This window comes from Mustelus asterias, chromosome 21, assembly GCF_964213995.1.
Source record: "Mustelus asterias chromosome 21, sMusAst1.hap1.1, whole genome shotgun sequence".
In the NCBI taxonomy this organism is placed as follows: domain Eukaryota; kingdom Metazoa; phylum Chordata; class Chondrichthyes; order Carcharhiniformes; family Triakidae; genus Mustelus; species Mustelus asterias.
In genome coordinates, this window is record NC_135821.1 from 70,356,559 (window position 1) to 70,378,862 (window position 22,304).

The window sequence follows — 22,304 nt, forward strand, 5'->3', positions numbered from 1 at the left end:
CTGGCGGCCTGCCGCGCAGCCAATGGGCGGCAGCCTTATTGAAACTCCCATAGAAACGGGCCCTGGGCAGGGTCTGGAGTAGAGGCTGAAGCTGCTGCTAGGGCCTGGAGTAGAGGCTGAAGCTGCTGCTGCAAGGGTCTGGAGTAGAGGCTGAAGCTGCTGCTGCTGCAAGGGTCTGGAGTCGAGGCTGAAGCTGCTGCTAGGGGGTGAGCTTGTTTTATCCGAATGTATTGGCGCACTTAATGCTGAAAGGGTCCCCCCCCTCCTTTCTTTGACCAAAAGGTACATTTAAAGCTTTATCTTTATTCTGTAGTGAACACCCGGCCTTTGACCAAATGTCATCACCAAATACTGAGGCTGTTGTTTTTATTTTGATGCGATGTTGATCACTGAAGTGACTTTAGAATCATAATAAAATCCCCACAGTGCAGAAAGAGGCCCATTGAGCCGGCACTGACAACCATCCCACCCAGACTCTATCTCAGTAACCCCATTTATTTACCCTGCTTAGTCCCCCTGACACCAAGGGGCAATATCCCATGGCCAATCAATCTAACCTGCACACCTTTGGATAGTCTTTCCATTTCTAGTTAATAATTAATATGTTTTAAAAAAACTGGTGAATGGACCCAATTTGGACATTTTACCTTTTTTTGACATACAGTAGAATTTTTAAGTGTTTTCATTCAGGGGGTGTACAATCTTGTGTCTCAGGGGGTTGGAGCCACACAAAAAGTTTAAACTCCATTCTCATCTCAAGCTGCTGGCTGACCTTGATTTAACCACCCGTAAGGCAACTGCTGGAATTCGGGCTTCTCCAAAGGTGCAGGCCCACAAAATTCCTACTAGGTCAAACCAACAAACAATAACTATAAATAGACCACAGTTATCTGTCTTGCAAGAGTCCAATTACCAGGGTTCAGAGCCACTTCAGTCTAAAGGACAATGTAGTATTGTCAATGTCAGAGTGTTTAAAATGTTAATTATTTAGTCTAAGCAAACAGTGGTTTAGATTAATCAACTTTATTTCTGTAATTTTATAAATGCCAACTGCTGGTTATGAATATTTGCTGGCATTTTAAAATATCAAGCTGGAAGAAATTCAGTAGGAATTCTATACTGTGAAAACAATTGATATTCAATATTCTAGCAAAGAAGTTTGGGTTTTAGTCTGCAAAGCTGTTTATTACTTCTGCCACTGAAGGTTGGTGGAGGTAATGTTTTCACCTCTTAGTCTGTTTTTTGGTAAGCAATATACTCAAACTAATTGACAGATTTCAACAAAACTTGCTGCACAGATAGAGTATGATTTGAGGAAGAACTGATTAGTTTTGGGTGATCTGGATCCTGGAATTTCCTTATAGAAGGATCTGTTAATGTTGGGTGATAGAGTTGACTTTTTAGAATGTTGTGGGTTGTTTTATTTCGAATGGTGTTGATTGTTTCACAATGTCGTGGGTTATCCTGCTGTCATGGTGTAACTTGTCACAGCTTATCTTTCAAAATCTGAGCAGAATTTTCAGTAAGAAGTTTAACAACACCAGGTTAAAGTCCAACAGGTTTATTTGATAGCAAAAGCCACACAAGCTTTCGGAGCTGGCTTTTGCTACCAAATAAACCTGTTGGACTTTAACCTGGTGTTGTTAAACTTCTTACTGTGTTTACCCCAGTCCAACGCTGGCATCTCCACATCAGAATTTTCAGGACAGGTTGTTGGATGTGGATTGGTTTGAAGCCTCCTTTTGAGATGGACGCTCTTAATAAAAATTTTTTTTTTTCAGCTTTATAGTTAGAGTATCAACCAGGCAGGGAAAAGCCTCAAGGAAGAGCTACATGATTGTAATAATGTTGAGTTACGTGGCAAATGTATGTGAGCTACTGAGAGCCGTCTTCACTTGTTTAAAATAAATGTTGCTTTGTGTTTATTTGAATATTCAGTATGATATAATACTACATCTCCAGATTTTTTTGTTATATTACCTCAACCACTGTTTGCTCTGATTATGCTCCATGGTGCTAAAATTATACCTTGGGACACTAGTCTGTGAAGAATTGTTGACCTGTTTTAGTTTAAGCAGACAAACATTTTGGCCAGAATTGCAGAGAGGGGAATTTCAAACAAATGTATTAAAATTTGGACATTATTCAGACACCAGTATCCAGAAGTGTAACTTTGAGGATCCTTTTGTATGCAATGAATCTCATTACAAGCATTGCAAGGTTAAATACGGCTGAGCTGCATTTTCTACTTTGATTTACAAAGTCAGAAAATTGAATGGGTGGACTAATAACCATGAGAAAATAGTTTTTTTTTTACATGCTGTACGGAAGATACAGGTTTGGTGCCACATTTGAGCTGCTTTGTTCTGGTCTTTTTCTTATGTTCTCAAAGAATGACATGAAAAATTGATAAAGCACTTAAAAATAATTGTTTAATTTGCAGGAGTTTGCTGATCCACTTTGACGCGCATGGATAGGTGAAACTTGGTTCCAGTAGTATTCTTTTCTAATTTGGCTGCTTCAGAGCCACAGTGTTTTTGTTTCATTGCATTGTACCAGCTTGGAATTCTTCAGTGCAATTTAAGATGGAGACGGATACCGTAAGTAGTGTATATACTATTTGGGGGAACACTTCTAAACATTGAACACTATATGATGGAATTGGCAATGATATAAATTGGTCACCCAGTTTATTAATAACTTTCTGAAGCTGAGACAAATCTAAATTGATGGATTAACAAACTCCACAATTATTTGCTGCTTGCTTTTTATGAATGCTAATATTTGATCTGCATGATTTAAAATTGTAATGACATGCTTGTTTGGAAGCCATGTCCCTTGATTAGTTTTGAAAATGAGTATGTTTCACTGGGGACTCATTTAATGGATTAGCTGAATCTTTCCTCAATTTTGAACCAGGATTGAAATCCAGCCAAGAAGAACATGGCTCAAACTTTTTCATCTGAACAGCTAAATTGTGTAGCGTTCTAATTTTTAGTGCCTGGGTACACAGACTCTTGATGAATGTTATAGCACAACTTAAAGGTGGCAAAAAAGGAAAAGCTTGAAATGCTTTATAAGAGACTTATAGAGAGAACAGCCCTATTAATAGAATCATTAAAATGGTGAAGTGTAGAAAAGGAAGCAAACTTGACTATTGTGGAGAGAAGTTACTGGTGGAATAATGATTGAATGGCGAAATGAGCTGAGCCATCTGCATCATCCAACAGTCATTCCACAGATGCTTTCTCTTCTCTTTCTGGTTTCTGCACCTGTTTTTCGTGATTCTAATAATGTACCGGTGATTTTAAACAAAGGAAAGTTCTGATAATGGTACAAGTCCAAAATATCAACTGTTCTTTCTGAAAGACTTAGTGTATGTTTCAAGCTTTTTCTGTTTTTGTTTGATTTTGTTTTGTTTTATTTTCTTTTTGCATGCATGTGTGTTCGGAATATTATCTTTGCATACAATATTCTGGAAAATCTGCTTAAAACCAAGCACTGGAATTGATGCTAATTGGCAGTCTGTTGGAGGGTGTAATGTTGGCTACATTGGAAATATGAAACTGATTCGTACAGCACAATAAAAAATGGTCTTTTGAGGTTAAAGTAAAGACGTGTTTGATATTTAGGAACAGCTCAAAAATGTGTACAGTTAGTAAACTAGTTAGATGCGAACATTTTAATTTTCAGTTCTGTTCATAACTTTGAATACAGAAGTTTGAGCATGGCTACATTAGAAACTGTATGTGCATTTGTGTATGTTGTAAAACATTAAAACCTCACACCCGATGCACTTTCAGCACACAACCCCTGATATTTATACAGAAATCACTAAAAGACAATGAAGACCAATAAAGCCATAATCCTGAATTTTTCTTTTCTCTCTCACCGCTGGCCCAAGTTTCTTTTGCTTGCTTTCAAGTGGTTTTGCTCTCTTTGCTTGCTTTAACTATCTCAACATTTTCACTTCTCTTAGAGTGAAGAGCCAGGCTGGTAGAAGTAGGGAACCCTGGATGACTCGGAATATTGAGGCCCTGGTCAAGAAGAAGAAGGGAGCATATGATATGCATAGGCAGCTGGGATCAAGCGGATCCCTGGAAGAGTATAGAGAATGTAGGACTAGAGTTAAGAGAGAAATCAGGAGGGCAAAAAGAGGACATGAGACTCTTTTGACAGATAAGGCAAAGGAGAATCCAGAGAGCTTCTACAAATACATAAAGGCCAAAAGAGTAACTAGGGAGAGAGTAGGACTTTTTAAGGATCAACAAGGTCATCTATGTGCGGATCCACAAGAGATGGGTGAGATCCTAAATGAATATTTCTCATCAGTATTTACTGTTGAGAAAAGCATGGATGTCAGGGAACTTGGGGAAATAAATAGTGATGTCTTGAGGAGTGTACATATTACAGAGAAGGAGGTGCTGGAAGTCTTAAAGCGCATCAAGGTAGATAAATCCGCAGGACCTGATGAAGTGTATCCCAGGACACTGGGAGGCTAGGGAGGAAATTGCGGGTCCCCTAGCAGAGATATTTGAATCATTGATAGTCACAGGTGAGGTGTCTAAAGATTGGAGGGTGACAAATGTTGTGCCTTTGTTTAAGAAGGGCTGTAGGGAAAAGCGTGGGAACTACAGGCCTGTGAGCCTCACATTTGTAGTGGGTAATTTGTTAGAAGGTATTTTGAGAGACAGGATCTACAGGCATTTAGAGGGGCACGGATTGATTAGGGACAGTCAGCATGGCTTTTTAAGTGGAAAATTATGTCTCTCAAATTTGGTTGAGTTTTTTGAAGAGGTAACTAAGAAGGTAGGTGAGGTCAGTGCATTTGATATTTACATGGACTTTAATAAGGCCTTTGCCAAGGTACCACATGCTAGGTTGTTGCATAAGGTTAAATCTCTGAGGATCCAGGGTGAGGGAGCCAAATGGATAGAAAATTGGCTTGATGACAGAAGACAGAGGGTGGTTGTAGAGGGTGGTTGTTGCTTTAACTATCTCAACAAACTGGAGGCTTGTGACCAGTGGTGTGCCTCAGGGATCAATGCTGGGTCCACAGTTATTGTCATTTCTATTAATGATTTGGATGCAAATTTAGGAGGCATGGTTAGTAAGTTTGCAGATGACACCAAGATTGGTGGCATAGTGAACAGCGAAGAGGTTATCTTGGATTGCAATGAGATCTTGATCAATTGGGCCAGTGGGCTGACAAATGGCAGATGGAGTTTAATTTGGATAAATGCAAGGTAATCCATTTTGTTCGATCGAACCAGGCCAGGACTTGCTCAGTTAATGGTAGGGCATTGGGGAGGGTTACAGAACAAAGAGATCTCGGGGTACATGTTCATAGCTCCTTGAAAGTGGAGTCACAGGTGGACAAAGTGGTGAAGAAGGCATTCGGCAAGCTTGGTTTCATTGGTCAGAACATTGAATACAGGAGTTGGGACGTCTTGTTGAAGTTGTACAAGATATTGGTAAGGCCACACTTGGAATACTGTGTATAGTTCTGGTCACCCTATTATACAAAGGATATTATTGAACTGGAAAGAGTGCAGAAAAGATTTACTAGGATGCGACCGGGACTTGATGCTTTGAGTTATAAGGAGAGGCTGGATAGGCTGAGACTTTTTTCTCTGGAGTGCAGGAGGCTTAGGGGTGATCTTATAGAGGTCTATAAAATAATGAGGGGCACAGATCAGCTCGATATCTTTTCCCAAAGGTAGGGGAGTCTAAAACTAGAGGGCATAGGTTTAAGTTGAGAGGGGAGAGATACAAAAGTGTCCAGAGGGGCAATTTTTTTACGCAGAGGTTGGTGAGTGTCTGGAACAAGCTGCCAGAGGCAGTAGTAGAGGCGGATACAATTTTGTCTTTTAAAAAGCATTTAGACAGCTACATGGGTATCGACGGATATGGGCGTGCAATTGAGACTAGCTTAGGGGTTTTAAAAAAGGGGCAGCGTGGACAAGTTGGGTTGAAGGGCCTGTTTCCATGCTGTAAACCTCTATGACTCTAATTCCCTATTCTCTCCCTTGTGCATGCAATTAAAGTTTTGTCTCTTTGTCCTTCCCATTTTAATATCAACCTTGCACTTGAGTTCATTTAATATAGATGCATGAAAATTCACCTTGATGCTAATGTTGTGACAAACTTACTGCAATGACAGTTTCCAAAGCTTGTTTTTTTTCTTCTCTTCATTTATCTGCTTTGTTGTTTCCATCCAAGTAAAGTTTATTGTTGGAATGTTGTGTCAATTCATGCTGGTGTATGGTTACATGAGCTTTAGTTTTCCTCTAGTACTTTATCCAAATTGCTGCTCTTCCCTGACTACTGAACCACTGAGGAGGGTGGATTATTTTAGATCGAACCCTAGCCCCATCACCATGTTGTTATAGGATGTCCATGAACACTTTCTAGTAGAAAATGGGTCTGGCACCCCTTCCTCTGCGTTAAAGCAAGGGGCATTTACTGTGTCATGGTAGAGCAACAAATTCAACACACCAAGGAACAAATACTGGAACGTCTTATGCTCTCTCTGGTTCGTTTCCACACTAGGTAGTGTCCTTTCTTCCTGATGCACTTTGGGAGCAGTATATTTTCCTTTCTGCATTCATGGTTCAGATATATTTTTCACTTACACATGCATTTATCATACTTCTGATGCAATAGTTGACATTGAAGAAAATATTGTTCTTATTAACTCTTGGCTTTCTAAATGTGTTTTAAATAAAACCTCAATGGATTGAAGCTTAAAGGAGTTTATGTTTTTTTTTGAGATATGTAGATGTCTGCACTTTGTTCCTCATAATTGGACCATGCCCAGATTCTTTAAGTGAGAAGACTTTATGGCCCGTGTACTTGAATAGAATGTTTACTCCCATCATTTGACGCATTAAATTGATTTATGATTGCACATTCATTTTTAGGTGCCTACTGCCTCTTTCCAAATGACATATTGAAAACTCGCTAACTTGAATTTAGACTGTTGTTGCATAAAATTGTACATTATTTAATAAGATTTTCTACTGTTTATATGGCTTTTTTTTTGCCTTGCAGATGATTCCAATATGGCAGAACAAGCCTTATGGATCTTCCCGCAGCGTTGTTCGAATGATTGGATCAAACCTCCCTTTGAAACCATGTCCTCGCGTTTGTTTTCAGGTAATAAATGCAATTTCTTCTAGATTTTGGAAAATCTCTACTACTGGAGTACACTTTAAATTGTTTAAATAATTGGGCTAAAATGCACAAACTGTGTCAATAAGTTTCTACCTCATTTGGGAAGACTCTTGTTTCCGTTGCATGTTGGCCTTGAAGCTGCTGCCCAGGTCACTCTGTTTCAGTCATTAGGCATATTTGAACAATGCTTTTTAGTATATCAGTGATCAGACTGCTTTCTGGAAGCTGTATGGAGCCACTGAGCAAGACCTCGGAATGCCTCCCTGCCTCGGGCTGGGTATTTTGCCTGCCATGAGTACAGATTTTTAATAGTAACTTTAAAAAGTTCTCTCCTTTTTAGTGCCCAGCTCTGTCTTTTGGAAGTTAGAACGGAGCTGTCAGGTAGGAGTGCCTTGAGTTTCAGTACAGCAAAGGGACTGCCACACTGAAAATCATTGCTTCCTAATAACATACACCTTTCTTCCTTTGTCAGCTGACTGTTCTTGGAAAGAAATTCTAGTGAATTCACAGCAGAGGTTGTGAATTGATAGCTTCTTACATTTATCCTACACGACTCTGTAAATTGGCAGCTGCTTTGTAAATGAAAACTAAGCAGTAGTGAGTCACATGTGGAAAATGTACTATTGTCTAAAAAGATTGAATTAGAGGGTGCTGACTAAAGTAGAGTCACGTACTTATCTCTAAAAGGTTTCTTGGCAATTCTATTTCATCCTAAAGCTCCATTTATCTCTGTATGTCTGTTCAGTTAACACCCTGATTGAAGCTACATTTTTGCTAGTGACAATATCATTACCAGGAACCACCTGTGCGATGGCTTCCTATTTTTCCAGCACAGTCTTGTCTATTGGGGGAGGGTGGTGGCCGTAGCCTAGAGTCTTTGAATATTGGATTGGGAGGGGCCCATTGATTGAGTGGGAGCCTCAGCCAAACATTAGAACTCTTGCTTGCATATAGAAAGGGCACTTCCCGGCAATTTAAACATTTTTTTGTTGGCCTTTATAAATACGGTGGGCAGTCCATTTCCGGGACATACATGCGTTTCCTGGCCACCATGTTGAGGCTTAAGAAACCATTTTGTGCACAAAATGAAGACCAGGCAGGAGTGAATTTAGGCCTTTACATTTTCCTGACTTAAGTTATCTCGGTAAGAAGTCTCACAACACCAGGTTAAAGTCCAACAGGTTTATTTGGTAGAAAATACCATAAGCTTTCGGAGCACTGCTCCTTTGAAGGAGCAGTGCTCCAAAAGCTTATGGTATTTGCTTGGAGCATTGCTCCTTCGAAGGAGCAGCGCTCCAAAAGCTTATGGCATTTGCTACCAAATAAACCTGTTGGACTTTAACCTGGTGTTGTGAGACTTCTTACCATGTTCACCCCAGTCCAACGCCGGCATCTCCACATTAAGTTATCTCAGCATTTTAAAATGAAATAATAGAGTAAACTCAACTTTTGTATGGCAGCTTCTGCCTAGAAATTATTCATTTAAAAGGATGTTTACTTCCAAGGGGGAAGCAATTTAAAACCATTTTGCTGCTATGATTCGCTTATCCATAAAATAATTGCTTTAGGTGCATGTTTAATTACTTGTCTGCGAACGAGCCTTTCTTCACATCTAATTTATAAGAACAGACTTTTAACGACTGTTTTGATAGATTGTAATTAATCTGGCACACTGTGAGGTTTCAGTTAATAAAACTATAGCAGCACTGCAGTGTACACTGTTGATGAGGATAAGCTGCAACTCTTGTTGTTTTCCAATCTATGCCTAAATTGTCTGGCTTTGGCTGAGTGGAGTATATCCCTCGCAGGGAGGATCTGAGCTTCATATTTGACCGATATACAACCCTAGGCTTTGCAGTAATTTGGTTTGGTGACACTTAAGCATTCATGTGCAGGAAAATTCATTATAAATACAGCACTAACTAAATCTGACCAATGTTGCAAATATGATTTTTTGATAATCCATGTTATACATCTGATTTTTCTGATTCTGTTTGATTTTCCTTTTCATTGTGCCAAAGTAAGGACCAGCCAATATCGTAATATTTAAGCGTTTGAAAATATCTTCTACCTCAGAAGTTTTAACAATTGCGGCACAGTGGTTAGCACTGCTGCCTCGCAGCGCCAGGGGCCCGGGTTTGGTTCGCGGCTTGGTTCACTGTCTGTGTGCAGTTTGCACATTCTCCTTGTGTCTGCGTGGGTCTCCTCCGGGTGCTCCGGTTTCCTCCCACAGTCCAAAAATGTGCGGGTTAGATGGATTGGCCATGCTAAATTGCCCCTTAGTGTCAGGGGGACTAGTGTCAAGGTTAAATGCATGGGGTTATGCGGATAGAATCTGGGTGGGATTGTTGTCGGCGCAGGGTTGATGGGCTGAATGGCCTCCTTCTGCACTGTAGGGTTCTATGATTCTATGAATTATTGAAAGATGTCATTTGGTATGTCTCTGCCTTTCAGTTAAGATGTTGAAAGTTCTCCATTCAAGCTGAATATGTCACTGTTCAAACGCCATATTTAACAATTCGAGTGACAGAACCCAGCGATTTGTTGTAGGTGATTTGAATTGTAGTCTTGTGGGCAAGTTTTGATATGTTTCTCGCAGTGCCTGTAGTGTTTGATGCTGATCTTACTATGTGTGCCTCATATCAAATGGTGGGTGTTGCATGTGATGTGACATGAACCCAAGATCCCGGTTGAGGCCATCCTCGTGTGCGGAACTTGGCTATCAGTTTCTGCTCAGTGATTCTGCATTGGGGCGGCACGGTAACACAGTGGTTAGCACTGCTGCTTCACAGCTCCAGGGTCCCGGGTTCGATTCCCGGCTCGGGTCACTGTCTGTGTGGAGTTTGCACATTCTCCTCGTGTCTGCGTGGGTTTCCTCCGGGTGCTCCGGTTTCCTCCCACAGTCCAAAGATGTGCGGGTTAGGTTGATTGGCCAGGTTAGAAAATTGCCCCTTAGAGTCCTGGGATGTGTAGGTTAAAGGGATTAGCGGGTAAAATATGTGGGGGTAGGGCCTGGGTGGGATTGTGGTCGGTGCAGACTCGATGGGCCGAATGGCCTCCTTCTGCACTGTAGGGTTTCTATGATTTCTATGATTTCTATATCGATTAATGAAGTTGTCGTGTTGAAAGAAATCAGCAACTTTTCTCATCCTGTCCTTGCTTGGATCATGTAGATCAAGCCCAAGACCAGGAGGTGAGAGGCCTGTCTTGTCAGCTTGGATCGGGAATGACTTACTTGATGAGACTCTGAATTGGACTTTGATTGGATTGAATTGGATATATAAACAAAAAATATATATAAAGTAAACAAAAAAATACATTCCATTGCTGGATATCTCTTAGTAGGTGAGTGACTGAATCATAGAGTCACAGAGGTTTACAGCATGGAAACAGGCCCTTCGGCCCAACTTGTCCATGCCGCCCTTTTTTTTAAAAAACCCCTAAACTAATCCCAATTGCCCGCGTTTGGCCCATTTCCCTCTATACCCATGTAACTATCTAAATGCTTTTTAAAAGACAAAATTGTACCCGCCTCTACTACTACCTCTGGCAGCTTGTTCCAGACACTCACCACCCTCTGTGTGAAAAAATTGCCCCTCTGGACACTCTTGTATCTCTCCCCTCTCACCTTAAACCTATGCCCTCTAGTTTTAGATTCCCCTACCTTTGGGGAAAGATATTGACTATCTAGCTGATCTGTGCCCCTCATTATTTTATAGACCTCTACAAGGTCACCCCTGAGTCTCCTACGCTGCAGAGAAAAAAGTCCCAGTCTATCCAGCCTCTCCTTATAACTCAATCCATCAAGTCCCGGTAGCATCCTAGTAAATCTTTTCTGCACTCTTTCTAGTTTAATATCCTTTCTATAATAGAGTGACCAGAATTGCACACAGTATTCCAAGTTTGGCCGTACCAATGTCTTGTACAACTTCAACAAGACATTCCAACTCCTGTATTCAATGTTCCGACCGATGAAACCGAGCATGCCGAATATAACAACAAAAGGGCATTTGAGGAAAATGGTAACTTTTCAAGCATATGCATGGAAACAAATTGGGATGGGAAAGGTTGTGCGTATTTCCAATTTTAAAACCCAGATCTTTTCGAGAGGTGGATCTTCTCTAAGTTGCCTGTGAGCACATTCTAGGAGAGGCGGTAGCATAGTGGTATTACCAGTGGGTTAGTAATCCAGAAACCCAGGGTAATGCTTTGGGGACCTGGGTTCGAATCCCACCTCTGCAGATGTTGAAATTTTGAATTCAATAAAAAGTCTAATGATGACCATGAAACCATTGTCAATTGTTGTGACTCCAGGCCTACAGCAACATGGTTGACTTTGAACTGCCCTTTGAAATGGGCTAACAAGACACTCCGTTCAAGGGCAGTTAGGGATGGGCAATAAATGATTGCCCAGCCAGCGACATCAGCTCGATGAACATCCCATGAATGAGTATTGGGGGGAAAAAAGGATCTGCGTGGTCACAGTAGTGCCTTCACATTTAGGATGAAGTAAATAGCAACTTGAGGAATATGTATATGGAATGTCACAACTTTCAGCCTAAAGGCTATTTCGAACGAAGCATGGAAAATACTCTGGATCTGAGGAAATTCATTGCTTTTGATTCACCCTTTTTGGATCATTCTTTTGTCTTGACTCCAGTCTCTGATGAATAACTTTGAGGCAGCTTTTATATTTTAAAAATTGTCATAATTTTGTATGAAGTAATACTGGTGGCCCAAACTGCAACCACTAATACTAGAAAGTCCTCTTTTTAAAATAAAAGCTCAAATCTTCTGCTTAATGCAATCTTAACATTTTGTCTTCGCGCACAGCTTGTTCCAGGACTCGCTGCAGCTGAGTCCCTGAGTGCTCTGCATGGAGATAGACCGGCTGTGCCCACTTTGGCAGACATTGCATGGATAGCTGCAGATGAAGGAGAAGCTTTCACCAGGATGAGGTATTCACCAAATTATGATGTTGTAGTTGTTTGATATTGGCACCTCCTGGTCTACTGAAATGCACGGTGCCGTGGAAAACTTAATGTCTCCCCAGTGATGTGTGCTTTCTGGTCTGCCTAGTCTTAGCTTGTGGATACAATAATGTAAGACCGTGGGCATGGAATATTGAAAATAACCATTCCCATTGCCTCTCTTTGTTTATAGCTTTTATATACTGTGTTCACGTCAAATATGCTGCTGGTAATTTAGTTTAAACATTGCAATTTAGTTATCCAGCCTCAGGCTTTTAACATGCCTGAAATTTCCATATTTAAAGAAAAACATGATCTGAGTTCCTATGGCTAGAATTAACACCATTTGCCCCAAACACACAATACAGATATTGAGCCACTATGGGCAGCATGGTGGCACAGTGGTTAGCAGCGCCAGGGACCCGGGTTCAATTCCGGCCTTGGGTGACTGTGTGGAGTTGGACATTCTCCCCATGTCTCCGTGGGTTTCCTCTGGGTGCTCCGCTTTCCTCCCACAAACCAAAGATGTGCAAGTTAGGTGGATTGGCCATGCTAAAATGCCCCTTAGTGTCCCAAGATGTGTAGGTTAGGTGGATTAGCCATGGTAAATGTGTGGGGTCACAGGGATAGGGTGGGAGGAAAAGGGCCTGTGTAAGGTACTCTGTCAGAGTGCAGACTCAATGGGCCAAATGGCTTCCTTCTGCCCTATAGGGATTCTATGATTCTATTTAACTGTGGTTAAATGAGCCAGGAGCACTTACTAGATAAGTCTGAACCTTTTAAGTGTGGTTGCAACAAATGGGTCTCTGTCAATTTTTATTTAAGACCGCACATCATTCAGAGAGGTGACTCTTTAAATACAGATGGATTTTGTTTTTGTACATAGAGCGGACGCCAGACCGTACAGGGAAGAATGGCACCCTACACCGCTACTTATAATGCACAGAAATTCATCAGTCCCCAACTTCCGAAGGGAAGGGAGGAAACATGAAAGCCTGAAGAAGCCAGGTTTAGCTGCTCTGAACCACACAGTTGCACTTCAAGGCGAACTTAGCCGTTTGCGAGAGCAGATTGCAAAAATAGTTGCAGTGCCCGAGACCAAAATGGACACTAGTGAGTTTTTGAAAATATTATAACTCGTCACCACAAGGGTTTAACCTTTTACAGAACAAGTTTTAAAAAAATAACCTTGTGCAATATTGATTGTGTTGACTGTTCAATTTGTAACTGAGAATGTGGCACATGTCTTCCATCGCATGCTGTCACGAGTAGCCTAAAGACAAACTAAATGTAATGAGGTACGTAGATTTGTCACTTTCTCTTTTTCTTCCCCTCTGCTCACCAATTAACGCCTGGCCTGACTGGATTATGACTTCGCAGACACTGCATGCCCTCTCTACATCTATATATGGGAGGCACAGTGGTTAGCACTGCTGCTTCATAGCTCCAGGGACCTGGGTTCGATTCCCGGCTCGGGTCACTGTCTGTGTGGAGTTTGCACATTCTCCTCGTGTCTGCGTGGGTTTCCTCCGGGTGCTCCAGTTTCCTCCCACAGTCCAAAGATGTGCGGGTTAGGTTGATTGGCCATGCTAAAAAAAATTGCCCTTAATGTCCTGAGATGCGTAGGTTAGAGGGATTAGTGGGTAAATATGTAAGGATATGGGGTTGGGGCCTGGGTGGGATTGTGGTCGGTGCAGACTCGATGGGCGGAATGGCCTGTTTCTGTGCTGTAGGGTTTCTAAGATTCTAAGATTTCTAAGATATATTAAAACAGCACTTTTACTGTAGCAACATGACCTAAATTTGGGATCAAACCCAAGCAGGTGCAGGGATAAGTCAGGGAGGTGGCCAACACTGGTCGAATAGATAGATATTAACACTTTATGGTCAGAAAGGAAAAGTTTGAAGAGGTAATTCAGAGTTTTGAGACAGCTGAGGTTCTGACACCAGTGTTGGGGGTGCAAGGAGGAACAATCACTGAGCAAACCAGAGTTGCAAGATAAAGAATGTACGCAGGGAACTTGAGGTTTGTGGCGATTGAAGAGATAAGAATAAATGACACCACCAGAGAGCTGGTAGGGTGAATGGAGAATTCAGTTGGAGGGATTACTGTAAAGAGGAAAAGTAATTAAGAGATAGAGGTGGCCTACGAGGAGCAACTGTAATCAGTGAGGATTGGGTTGTTGACAACAGTTTAGTAGAATTGAATGGTAACTGTATAGTTTCACCTAGCTATAAAAGCTCTTTCGTTTGTGGTGGTTAATGGGGCTGAAACATTTTTCACCCTGGAGGTGGTTGAGGGCAGAAATCTTGCACAATGTGGGTGATAATTACCAGTGTTCCTTTGCAAGTTGTCACCTAACAATAGGCGCAATTTCATCATAATCAGTTGTTCTTTGATTTGATTTCTTATTGTCACGTATTAGGATACAGTGAAAAGTATTGTTTCTTGCGCGCTATACAGACAAAGCATACCGTTTGTAGAGAAGGAAAGGAGAGAGTGCAGAATGTAGTGTTACAGTCAGAGCTAGGTTGTAGAGAAAGATCAATATAATGCAGGGTAGGTCCATTCAAAAGTCTAATGGCAACAGGGAAGAAGCTGTTCTTGAGTTGGTTGGTACGTGATCTCAGACTTTTGTATCTTTTTCCCAAAGGAAGAAGGTGGAAGAGAGAATGTCCGGGGTGCGTGGGGTCCTTAATTATGCCGGCTGCTTTGCCGAGGCAGCGGGACATGTAGACAGAGTCAATGGATGGGAGGCTGGTTTGCGTGATGGGATTGGGCTAGATAGAACATAGAACAGTACAGCACAGAACATGACCTTTTGTCATTTCTTGTTCAGAGTTATATTTACAGCATTATCTACAGGTGCTATCCCATTAACATCCTGAGCATTGTGTGTGTTATATTGATAACCTGTGCTGGCTGAAAAGGGAATCTTTAAATTTGTTTCCTTCTGTTTTTCAGCTGCTCCTCCTACGCCAGAACTTTGTTCTCCTGATACATCCAGCATTGCCTGCTCTTTACCGGATTTTGAATCCGCGTACCCTCCATTAGCATCATTTACCATAAATGATGACATTCCCGAGACAGAGGAACCGGAATCTTTAAGTCTTGCATCTTTTTCCATTGCTGCTTCATCAAACTTTGACTTTGACTTTGAAAGTAAGGGGCAGGATTTAACCATCGACGATGATGGTGATGACGAGACCTCATGCCTTTCAAAGTCCACAAGCTTTGCGGACATGATGGATATTCTGAAGGATATGAATAGGGTCAAATTAAACTCGTTACAAGGGTGAGTTGGAAACTGAAGGTAACTTCAGTCGGTAATCTTGTAATGCTATGAATATTCCTTAACTGTGATTCACAACGTGAAGTATCAAAATGTTCATGGAGACTGAAGCTGATGGAGGAACTTCTCTTTGCTCAACAGGTCAGCCTAGTGGCAAACTTGTGAAAATATAATCAAAATGTGTAATAATGAGCTGCACATGCCAGAAGTATCTGGTTTAAATTCCTGGTTCACACTGAGTTAACCGATCTCAGTCAGTCGGGTTTGACCTCTGTGTCCCTGAAACTAGGAAGGAGAAGTTGTAGAATGGGAAACATAAGCAGGAGGGGGCAGTCACCTGAAGTTGTTACTGAGTTTTGAAAGGGACATTGTTTGCTGGCCAGTCTAAATCACGCATGCCATGATCAAAGAAGGAGCTCTTGTACTATGTACCATGAATGTACAACGACTTGGTAACTTTTTCTTTTAGCCGGGAGAGGAGGAGAATGCATTTTTTTTCCACATTTGGATGAGTGTTCTCTGAAGTTCACATCTCTAATTGTTTAAAAACTGGAACGAACATGTTGTAAGGTACCCTTAGTGATCAAAAGATTCTTCCCGTGCTTTCTCCCACAAAACTTGAAGTTGTTAAAACTGGGATTCTGCTATTTTGTAGCATTGATACAGATAGGGTTTTATGATGACAACCCACAGTGCCAAAGACTTGCATAACAGGATGTATTTCTCCCAGTCACAACAGCACGTGGCTTATATTGCTGCTTGGAGCTTGCAACAGCAAAGACAAACCATCCTTTTGCATTGTAATATCTGCCAAATGCAGGCCAAGCTCCAGAGAACCTTGCAGTATCGTTTCCATCATATAGAACATAGAAAAACTACAGCACAAACAGGCCCTTCGGCCCACAAGTTGCACCGGTCATGTCCCTATCCACCTATGCCTATATGTAGGCTTACCTATAACCCTCAATCCTATTAAGTCCCATGTACTCATCCAGAAGTCTCTTAAAAGACCCTATCGAGTTTGCCTCCACCACCATTGACGGCAGCCGATTCCACTCGCCCACCACCCTCTGAGTGAAAAACTTACCCCTGACATCTCCTCTGTACCTACTCCCCAGCACCTTAAACCTGTGTCCTCTCGTAGCAGCCATTTCAGCCCTGGGAAAAAGACTCTGAGAATCCACCCGATCTATACCTCTCAACATCTTGTACACCTCTATTAGATCACCTCTCATCCTTCGTCTCTCCAAGGAGAAAAGACCGAGCTCCCTCAACCTATCATAAGGCATGCCACCCAATCCAGGCAACATCCTTGTAAATCTTCTCTGCACCCTTTCAATAATTTCTACATCCTTCCTGTAATGAGGCGACCAGAACTGAGCACAGTACTCCAAGTGGGGTCTGACGAGGGTCTTATAAAGCTGCATCATTATCTCCCGACTCCTAAACTCAATCCCTCGATTGATGAAGGCCAGCACACCATACGCCTTCTTAACCACCACCTCTACCTGCGAGGCCAATTTCAGAGTCCTATGGACCCGGACCCCAAGGTCCTTCTGATCCTCTACGCTGCTAAGAGTCTTACCCTTGATATTATACTCCTTCATCCCATTTGACCTGCCAAAATGTACCACTACACATTTATCCGGGTTGAAGTCCATCTGCCACTTCTCCGCCCAGTCTTGCATCCTATCTATGTCACGCTGCAACATCTGACATCCCTCCAGACTATCCACAACCCCACCAACCTTCGTGTCGTCGGCAAACTTACCAACCCATCCCTCCACTTCCTCATCCAGGCCATTTATGAAAATGACAAACAGCAAGGATCCCAGAACAGATCCCTGGGGCACACCACTGGTGGCCGACCTCCATTCAGAAAAAGACCCATCTCTGCCTTCTGCAGGCAACATCAGGTTAAAGTCCAACAGGTTTATTTGGTAGCAAAAGCCACACAAGCTTTCAGAGCCCCAAGCCCCTTCTTCAGGTGACTCACCTGATAACTTTAACCTGGTGTTGTTAAACTTCTTACTGTGTTTACCCCAGTCCCAACGCCGGCATCTCCACATTCTACAAGCAAGCCAGTTCTGGATCCACAAGGCAACAGCCCCTTGGATCCCATGCCCTCTCACTTTCTCACGGCGTGCGTGCGTTTTGATAAAGTTGGGTTGATCAGGCTTAAGCTGCAATGTCCTTTTAAAAAGAAGTCAGAAAGTCGAATCTGGTGACAAGCAGCAACTTAATCATACATATCTAACAGCACGAGTTTTCATAGCACTCCTGCATCCCTGGGCTGTTAATTGCAGTAGAATGTGAAGCTTTGGAATGCAGGGGATTGGTTTTTGGTTCCGACCTCTAATTCCTGAAGTCCAGGTGTTACCTTGAGCCAAATTTTAAAAATGCGTTACTGTTAAAATAAAGAGGAAAAATGCAAATGCAGGAAGCCTGAAAAACACTTTTTATCGAACCTTCTAGCACAGAAAGAGGCCATTCAACTCATCCTATTAATGCTAGGTCTTTGAAAGAGCTTTTCATTTCGCCCCATTCCCCTGCTTGCTCTTCATTACCCTGCAAACTTCTCCCTTTTTGAATTATTGGCTCTTAGACAGTTTTTGGAAATCTGTGTCCTCTAGTTACGGATTCTAGTTCTGACTATTCTGGACAGAATTCGTTCCTCGTTTATTGTATCAGAACAATTCTTGTGCTGTCTGAGAATGCCTATCTAAAAGAAAACAGGTGATCATTCTCTCCATGAATCCTGTTCCGTCCCTTCCATAACATAAAGTTTATTCATTAGTCACAAGTAGGCTTCCATTCACACTGCAATGAAGTTACTGTGAAAATCCCCTACTATATGTTTACGAGCTTCCGTAGCTTGTCCAGCAGGAATCCTGAAAGTGTAAACCAAGGGGAAGTCTGGAATACCTATTACAGTGGTTAGCACTGCTGCCTCACGGCGCCAGGGACCCGGGTTCAGTTCCCGGCTTGGGTCACTGTCTGTGTGGAGTTTGCACATTCTCCCCGTGTCTGCGTCGGTTTCCTCCCACAGTCTGAAAGACGTGCTGGTTAGGGTGCATTGACCCGAACAGGCGCCGGATTGTGGCGACTAAGGGAATTTCACAGTAACCTAATTGCAGCGTTAAGATAAGCCTTACCTGTGACTAATAAATATACTTTAATCTGTATATTTCCCTGGCCTCACCGTCTCCACAGCTGCTGCACGGAATAGCTAGCTTTATTAAATAGAATAAGTCAGTTGGTAAACATTTTGGTTCAAGGTGAGGAGCATTTATTTATATCCAGCGTTTATGCTGTCTTTGATTTGCACAGTAGCAAAAGTATATCTGTATGACTGGCACTTCCTCGGACATGCAAAGCTGGGTCTCCAGTTGGTAATCCTCAACTTGAACATTACCAGTGGACCTCAACTGCAAACATCTGAATACCATATCAATGGATGTCCTAATACCACAAACATCCGTATAGGCTAATAAAACAAGAATGAAGCATCTCCAACAGAAGAGCAATTACTCTTTTACAGTTTGTCATGCAAGCCTCATTAATTTGTGTTAGTCTTGCTACGCATTCCAGATGGTGCCTTCAATGCCTGCCCGACAGTGTATTACAAGAGGAAGCTAAAACCTGATGGCTTGGGCATGTCTTAATCACTGAAATTACTATTACTAGGTCCAGGAGAGGCTCTCAGCTTTTGAGAGAGAATGACCCTTCAGTGCTTATATCAGAAGCATTGAAACGCAAGTTTACCGTTCAGGACAGCTGTGTTTTCAAGAAGGAAGATTGATCGAATAAGATCTTCAAGCAGCAAGTAGTAACCCCTCCGCAAGTATGTCATAATTGATTGTAAATTGCGTACCTGAGATTTTGGGCCATTGCTGACCCCGTCTGTGTTAATATATTTATTATGAATTAAAGTTGATCTTCTCCTCTTTCATCTTATCCTCACTTTGTTTTCTCTCTCACACCCCTCCGACCATCAAACAGCAGCTGTGCTTGGAAGTGAAATTGTGCTTGAGTGCTGTGCTAGTAAACTTAAAAGTTCTGTTCCTCAAATATGGCTGAAGTAATTGGGAGGAGTTCACCAATTCTTGGTAAGACTGGTGGGTGATGTTTCCAGAAGGTATTACAGCATTTTGCCTGGCAGGAGGCAAATGGTCATCTACTCCTACTGCTGTCATCCTTCCTACCATCTGATAATGAGCTTTAAAAAAAATGGTTCCTCCCCATGCAAGCAGATGAAGATGATCAGTGGCAAGGGCGGAAAGAGCTCCGAAAGGAGAGCATTGTGAACATGAATTTGGGTATAAGCTCTGACAGGGACAGCAACGGATAAAGGGCAACTAATGGCACTTTATAAAAAAAACAAAATAATGGAGAAGTGAAGGCTTCTATATTTTCCCGTAGATTTTTTGTGATATATTTATCCAATATCTGTGTGGAGTTTGCACGTTCTCCCTGTGTCTGTGTGGGTTTCCTCCGGGTGCTCTGGTTTCTTCCCACAGTCCAAAGATGTGCGGGTTAGATGGGTTGGCCATGCTGAATGGCCCCATAGTGTCAGGGGGACTAGCTCGGGTAAATGCATGTGGTTGTAGGGGTAGGGCCTGGGTGGGATTGTGGTCGGTGCAGACTCGAGGGGCTGAATGGCCTCCACCTGCACTGTAGGGATTCTATGATCGACCTATGTCTCTCTGTCTTGTATATATTTGCATTTCCCTTTTCTTCAGCCCCCTGTCCCCCTTTCTCGGTGCCTGACCAGGGAGTCACGACACTGACATTTGGCAAACTATGGGCAAATTTCATTATTCAGCATTGCACATTTCTCATCTCGGTTTGTTAAAGAAAGGCATTTTGTATATTTTCTTATTTTGTATTTTCTATGTTTAGTGAGCTGGTCTCTCTTGATCTTCATCGTCATTTCTGATCTGTTCTTATTCTACTCTTTTCACTAGATTTAAAAGCAGGATTGAGTTGGTGAGAAACTTGAATTACTTGGAAGGGACTGTGGTTTTCTCAGCCAGTTCAGCACATTCTGTGGAGTCTGCTACTTGGGACAAAGACGATGATGTGACCAGGACTCCCTCTGCTCACTTTTTTGCACTGCAATATTACGAGTTGCGGATACAGATTTATAAATGAGGCAAGCTTATATTTGTGCCTTGCGTTTAAAAACAAATAATGTGGAGTAAAACCTTCCTTACCTCAGATTCTATTTGTTTTCTGTTACAAGGAATGAGTTGGAGCGGGGGGGGGGGGGGAGCTTGGATTTACATTTGACTAGTGAATAATTAGTGCCAAGTATTTTTGCCGCCTCTTTTTGATTCTCTCCTCTGACATTTGTATGTCCCAAAACAGGCTGCGCGCGCATTAGCAAAAGGTTCCGTTTAAAACGGTGATGAGGGTCTCTCTTCAACACCACTGTTGGTTTTGAATTCAAATGGGCAAAACCACTCTTGTGATCCTTTTCAGCTTTTACTGTCTTTCACTAGCCCCCCCCCCCCAAGTCCAACTGCCCCATGCACTAGAATTCGATAAGTTGCCAATGTGTGATTCCGAAACACCCAAGTTGTGATTGGATTGTGGCAGTGCAGACTTGAGCTGTAATGCTTGAAACGTTTTGTATAATTTTCCTTTTTTTTTTCAGTGAAAAGCGGTAGTTGAATCAGTATTTCTTTTATTGATTGTTCATTGCCCCCCCTGAACAAAAGAACAATAGACTTCCGGTCAGTTTAAGAGGTCCCTTAACTGAATGTCAAGCATAGATAAAGAGGGATAATATAATTCTTGTATGTTAAGTAACCATACTCAGCTTGATTAGAAATCTGAAACATTTGATGCTGATAGGCTTTATGCTACCCACAGTTTGTGGACCAATTCCGATTTTAATCTTTTATTGAAGGAGATATTTTTGTGGACCTACTAAATTCCTGTGCTGGTTGCTGTTGGCATATTATCACTGTAGCTGGCCTGGAATCATTAGGATTCCATTTGTTACTTTGTTCAGGTTTTGTGATATTGATTTGTAAATAGATGCCTGCGTAAGCGACATCTGAAGATGCAGATGGTAATGCAGTAGTTACAGTTTTGGGAGCTTCAACAAAAGGTCGTATGTTTGACGTGCACTCAATTAGCAGCTTTGGTCCTTTAGCGCCAAGTGTTGGGGTGGCCGGTTGTAATACAGAAACTGCATGGGTTTTTTTTTTGTGAAATAATTTAAAACGTGAGCTGCAATTGAGGTTGGCACGGAAAAGCAATTTGGTGATTTAATGTCTGCATTTACTCTTGAACTAAAAATAAAAGCAGTGTTGTGAAAGGCTGGGCGAACGCGCTTTGTCATTTGTCAGGTTGCTGAGTCAAAGCAGTCAAATAAGCTTTTTGTTTTTAAATATAATGCATATTCTTTTAACCTTTCCTTTCTTTCTCTCTCTCTCTCTCCCTACACTTAAACGTAATGGGGTTGATTAGAGTTGATGCTTCAGAAAGCATTCCTTTTGAAATTGGTCCATTAGCTTGTTACTGAGTTGTTTGAATCATCTATGAAACTCCACAACTAACTCCCATTTTAACTAATCTTTAAGTGGTCAGATATCTACCCTTTCCCCAACAGATGTCGGATGTTCCTGCTGCAGTCAGGCCTCCTACTGTCGGAGAGCGATTTGATGAGGAAACTTTGTCACTCTGAGTCACGGAGGTGGGGGGGACGGTGGACAAAAGGCAGAGAACCAATCTTGCTCAGGCCTTGGGAAGAGAGCACTAAACCAGCACTTAGGAATTGTCTTTGTGCATTGTCACAACTGATTACAGGCTGCCAGCTTTCCTGATTTTTTTTTTTAATGGGTGTTCCCCCTTA

At 42.0% G+C, this 22,304-nt stretch overlaps 1 protein-coding gene across 6 annotated transcripts; it reads left to right on the forward strand.

The window, feature by feature from the left end:
* Positions 1–64: 64 nt before the first annotated feature.
* On the forward strand, positions 65–20,659 carry mtfr1l (mitochondrial fission regulator 1-like). Of its 6 annotated transcripts, none has more exons than XM_078238159.1 (8): positions 65–206; positions 2,444–2,600; positions 7,054–7,158; positions 12,010–12,134; positions 13,033–13,259; positions 15,112–15,442; positions 19,127–19,283; positions 20,407–20,659. In XM_078238159.1, exons 2-7 carry the CDS (start codon positions 2,586–2,588, stop codon positions 19,239–19,241), a joined length of 918 nt encoding a protein of 305 aa, XP_078094285.1. In that variant the 5' UTR covers positions 65–206; positions 2,444–2,585; the 3' UTR covers positions 19,242–19,283; positions 20,407–20,659. The 6 variants fall into 6 exon arrangements, with proteins under 6 accessions (XP_078094285.1, XP_078094284.1, XP_078094286.1 ...); XM_078238158.1 differs by having other exon boundaries at positions 74–282; XM_078238160.1 differs by lacking the exon at positions 2,444–2,600 and having other exon boundaries at positions 81–206.
* The last annotated feature ends 1,645 nt before the right edge of the window (positions 20,660–22,304 follow it).

What these genes read in the sequence shown, in the direction of transcription:
- mtfr1l (XM_078238159.1), top strand. An exon ending in CGAGACCAAAATGGACACTA is followed by an intron (nt 13,260 to 15,111) that starts GTGAGTTTTTGA and finishes TCTGTTTTTCAG; the next exon opens with CTGCTCCTCCTACGCCAGAA. An exon ending in AAATTAAACTCGTTACAAGG is followed by an intron (nt 15,443 to 19,126) that starts GTGAGTTGGAAA and finishes TACTATTACTAG; the next exon opens with GTCCAGGAGAGGCTCTCAGC.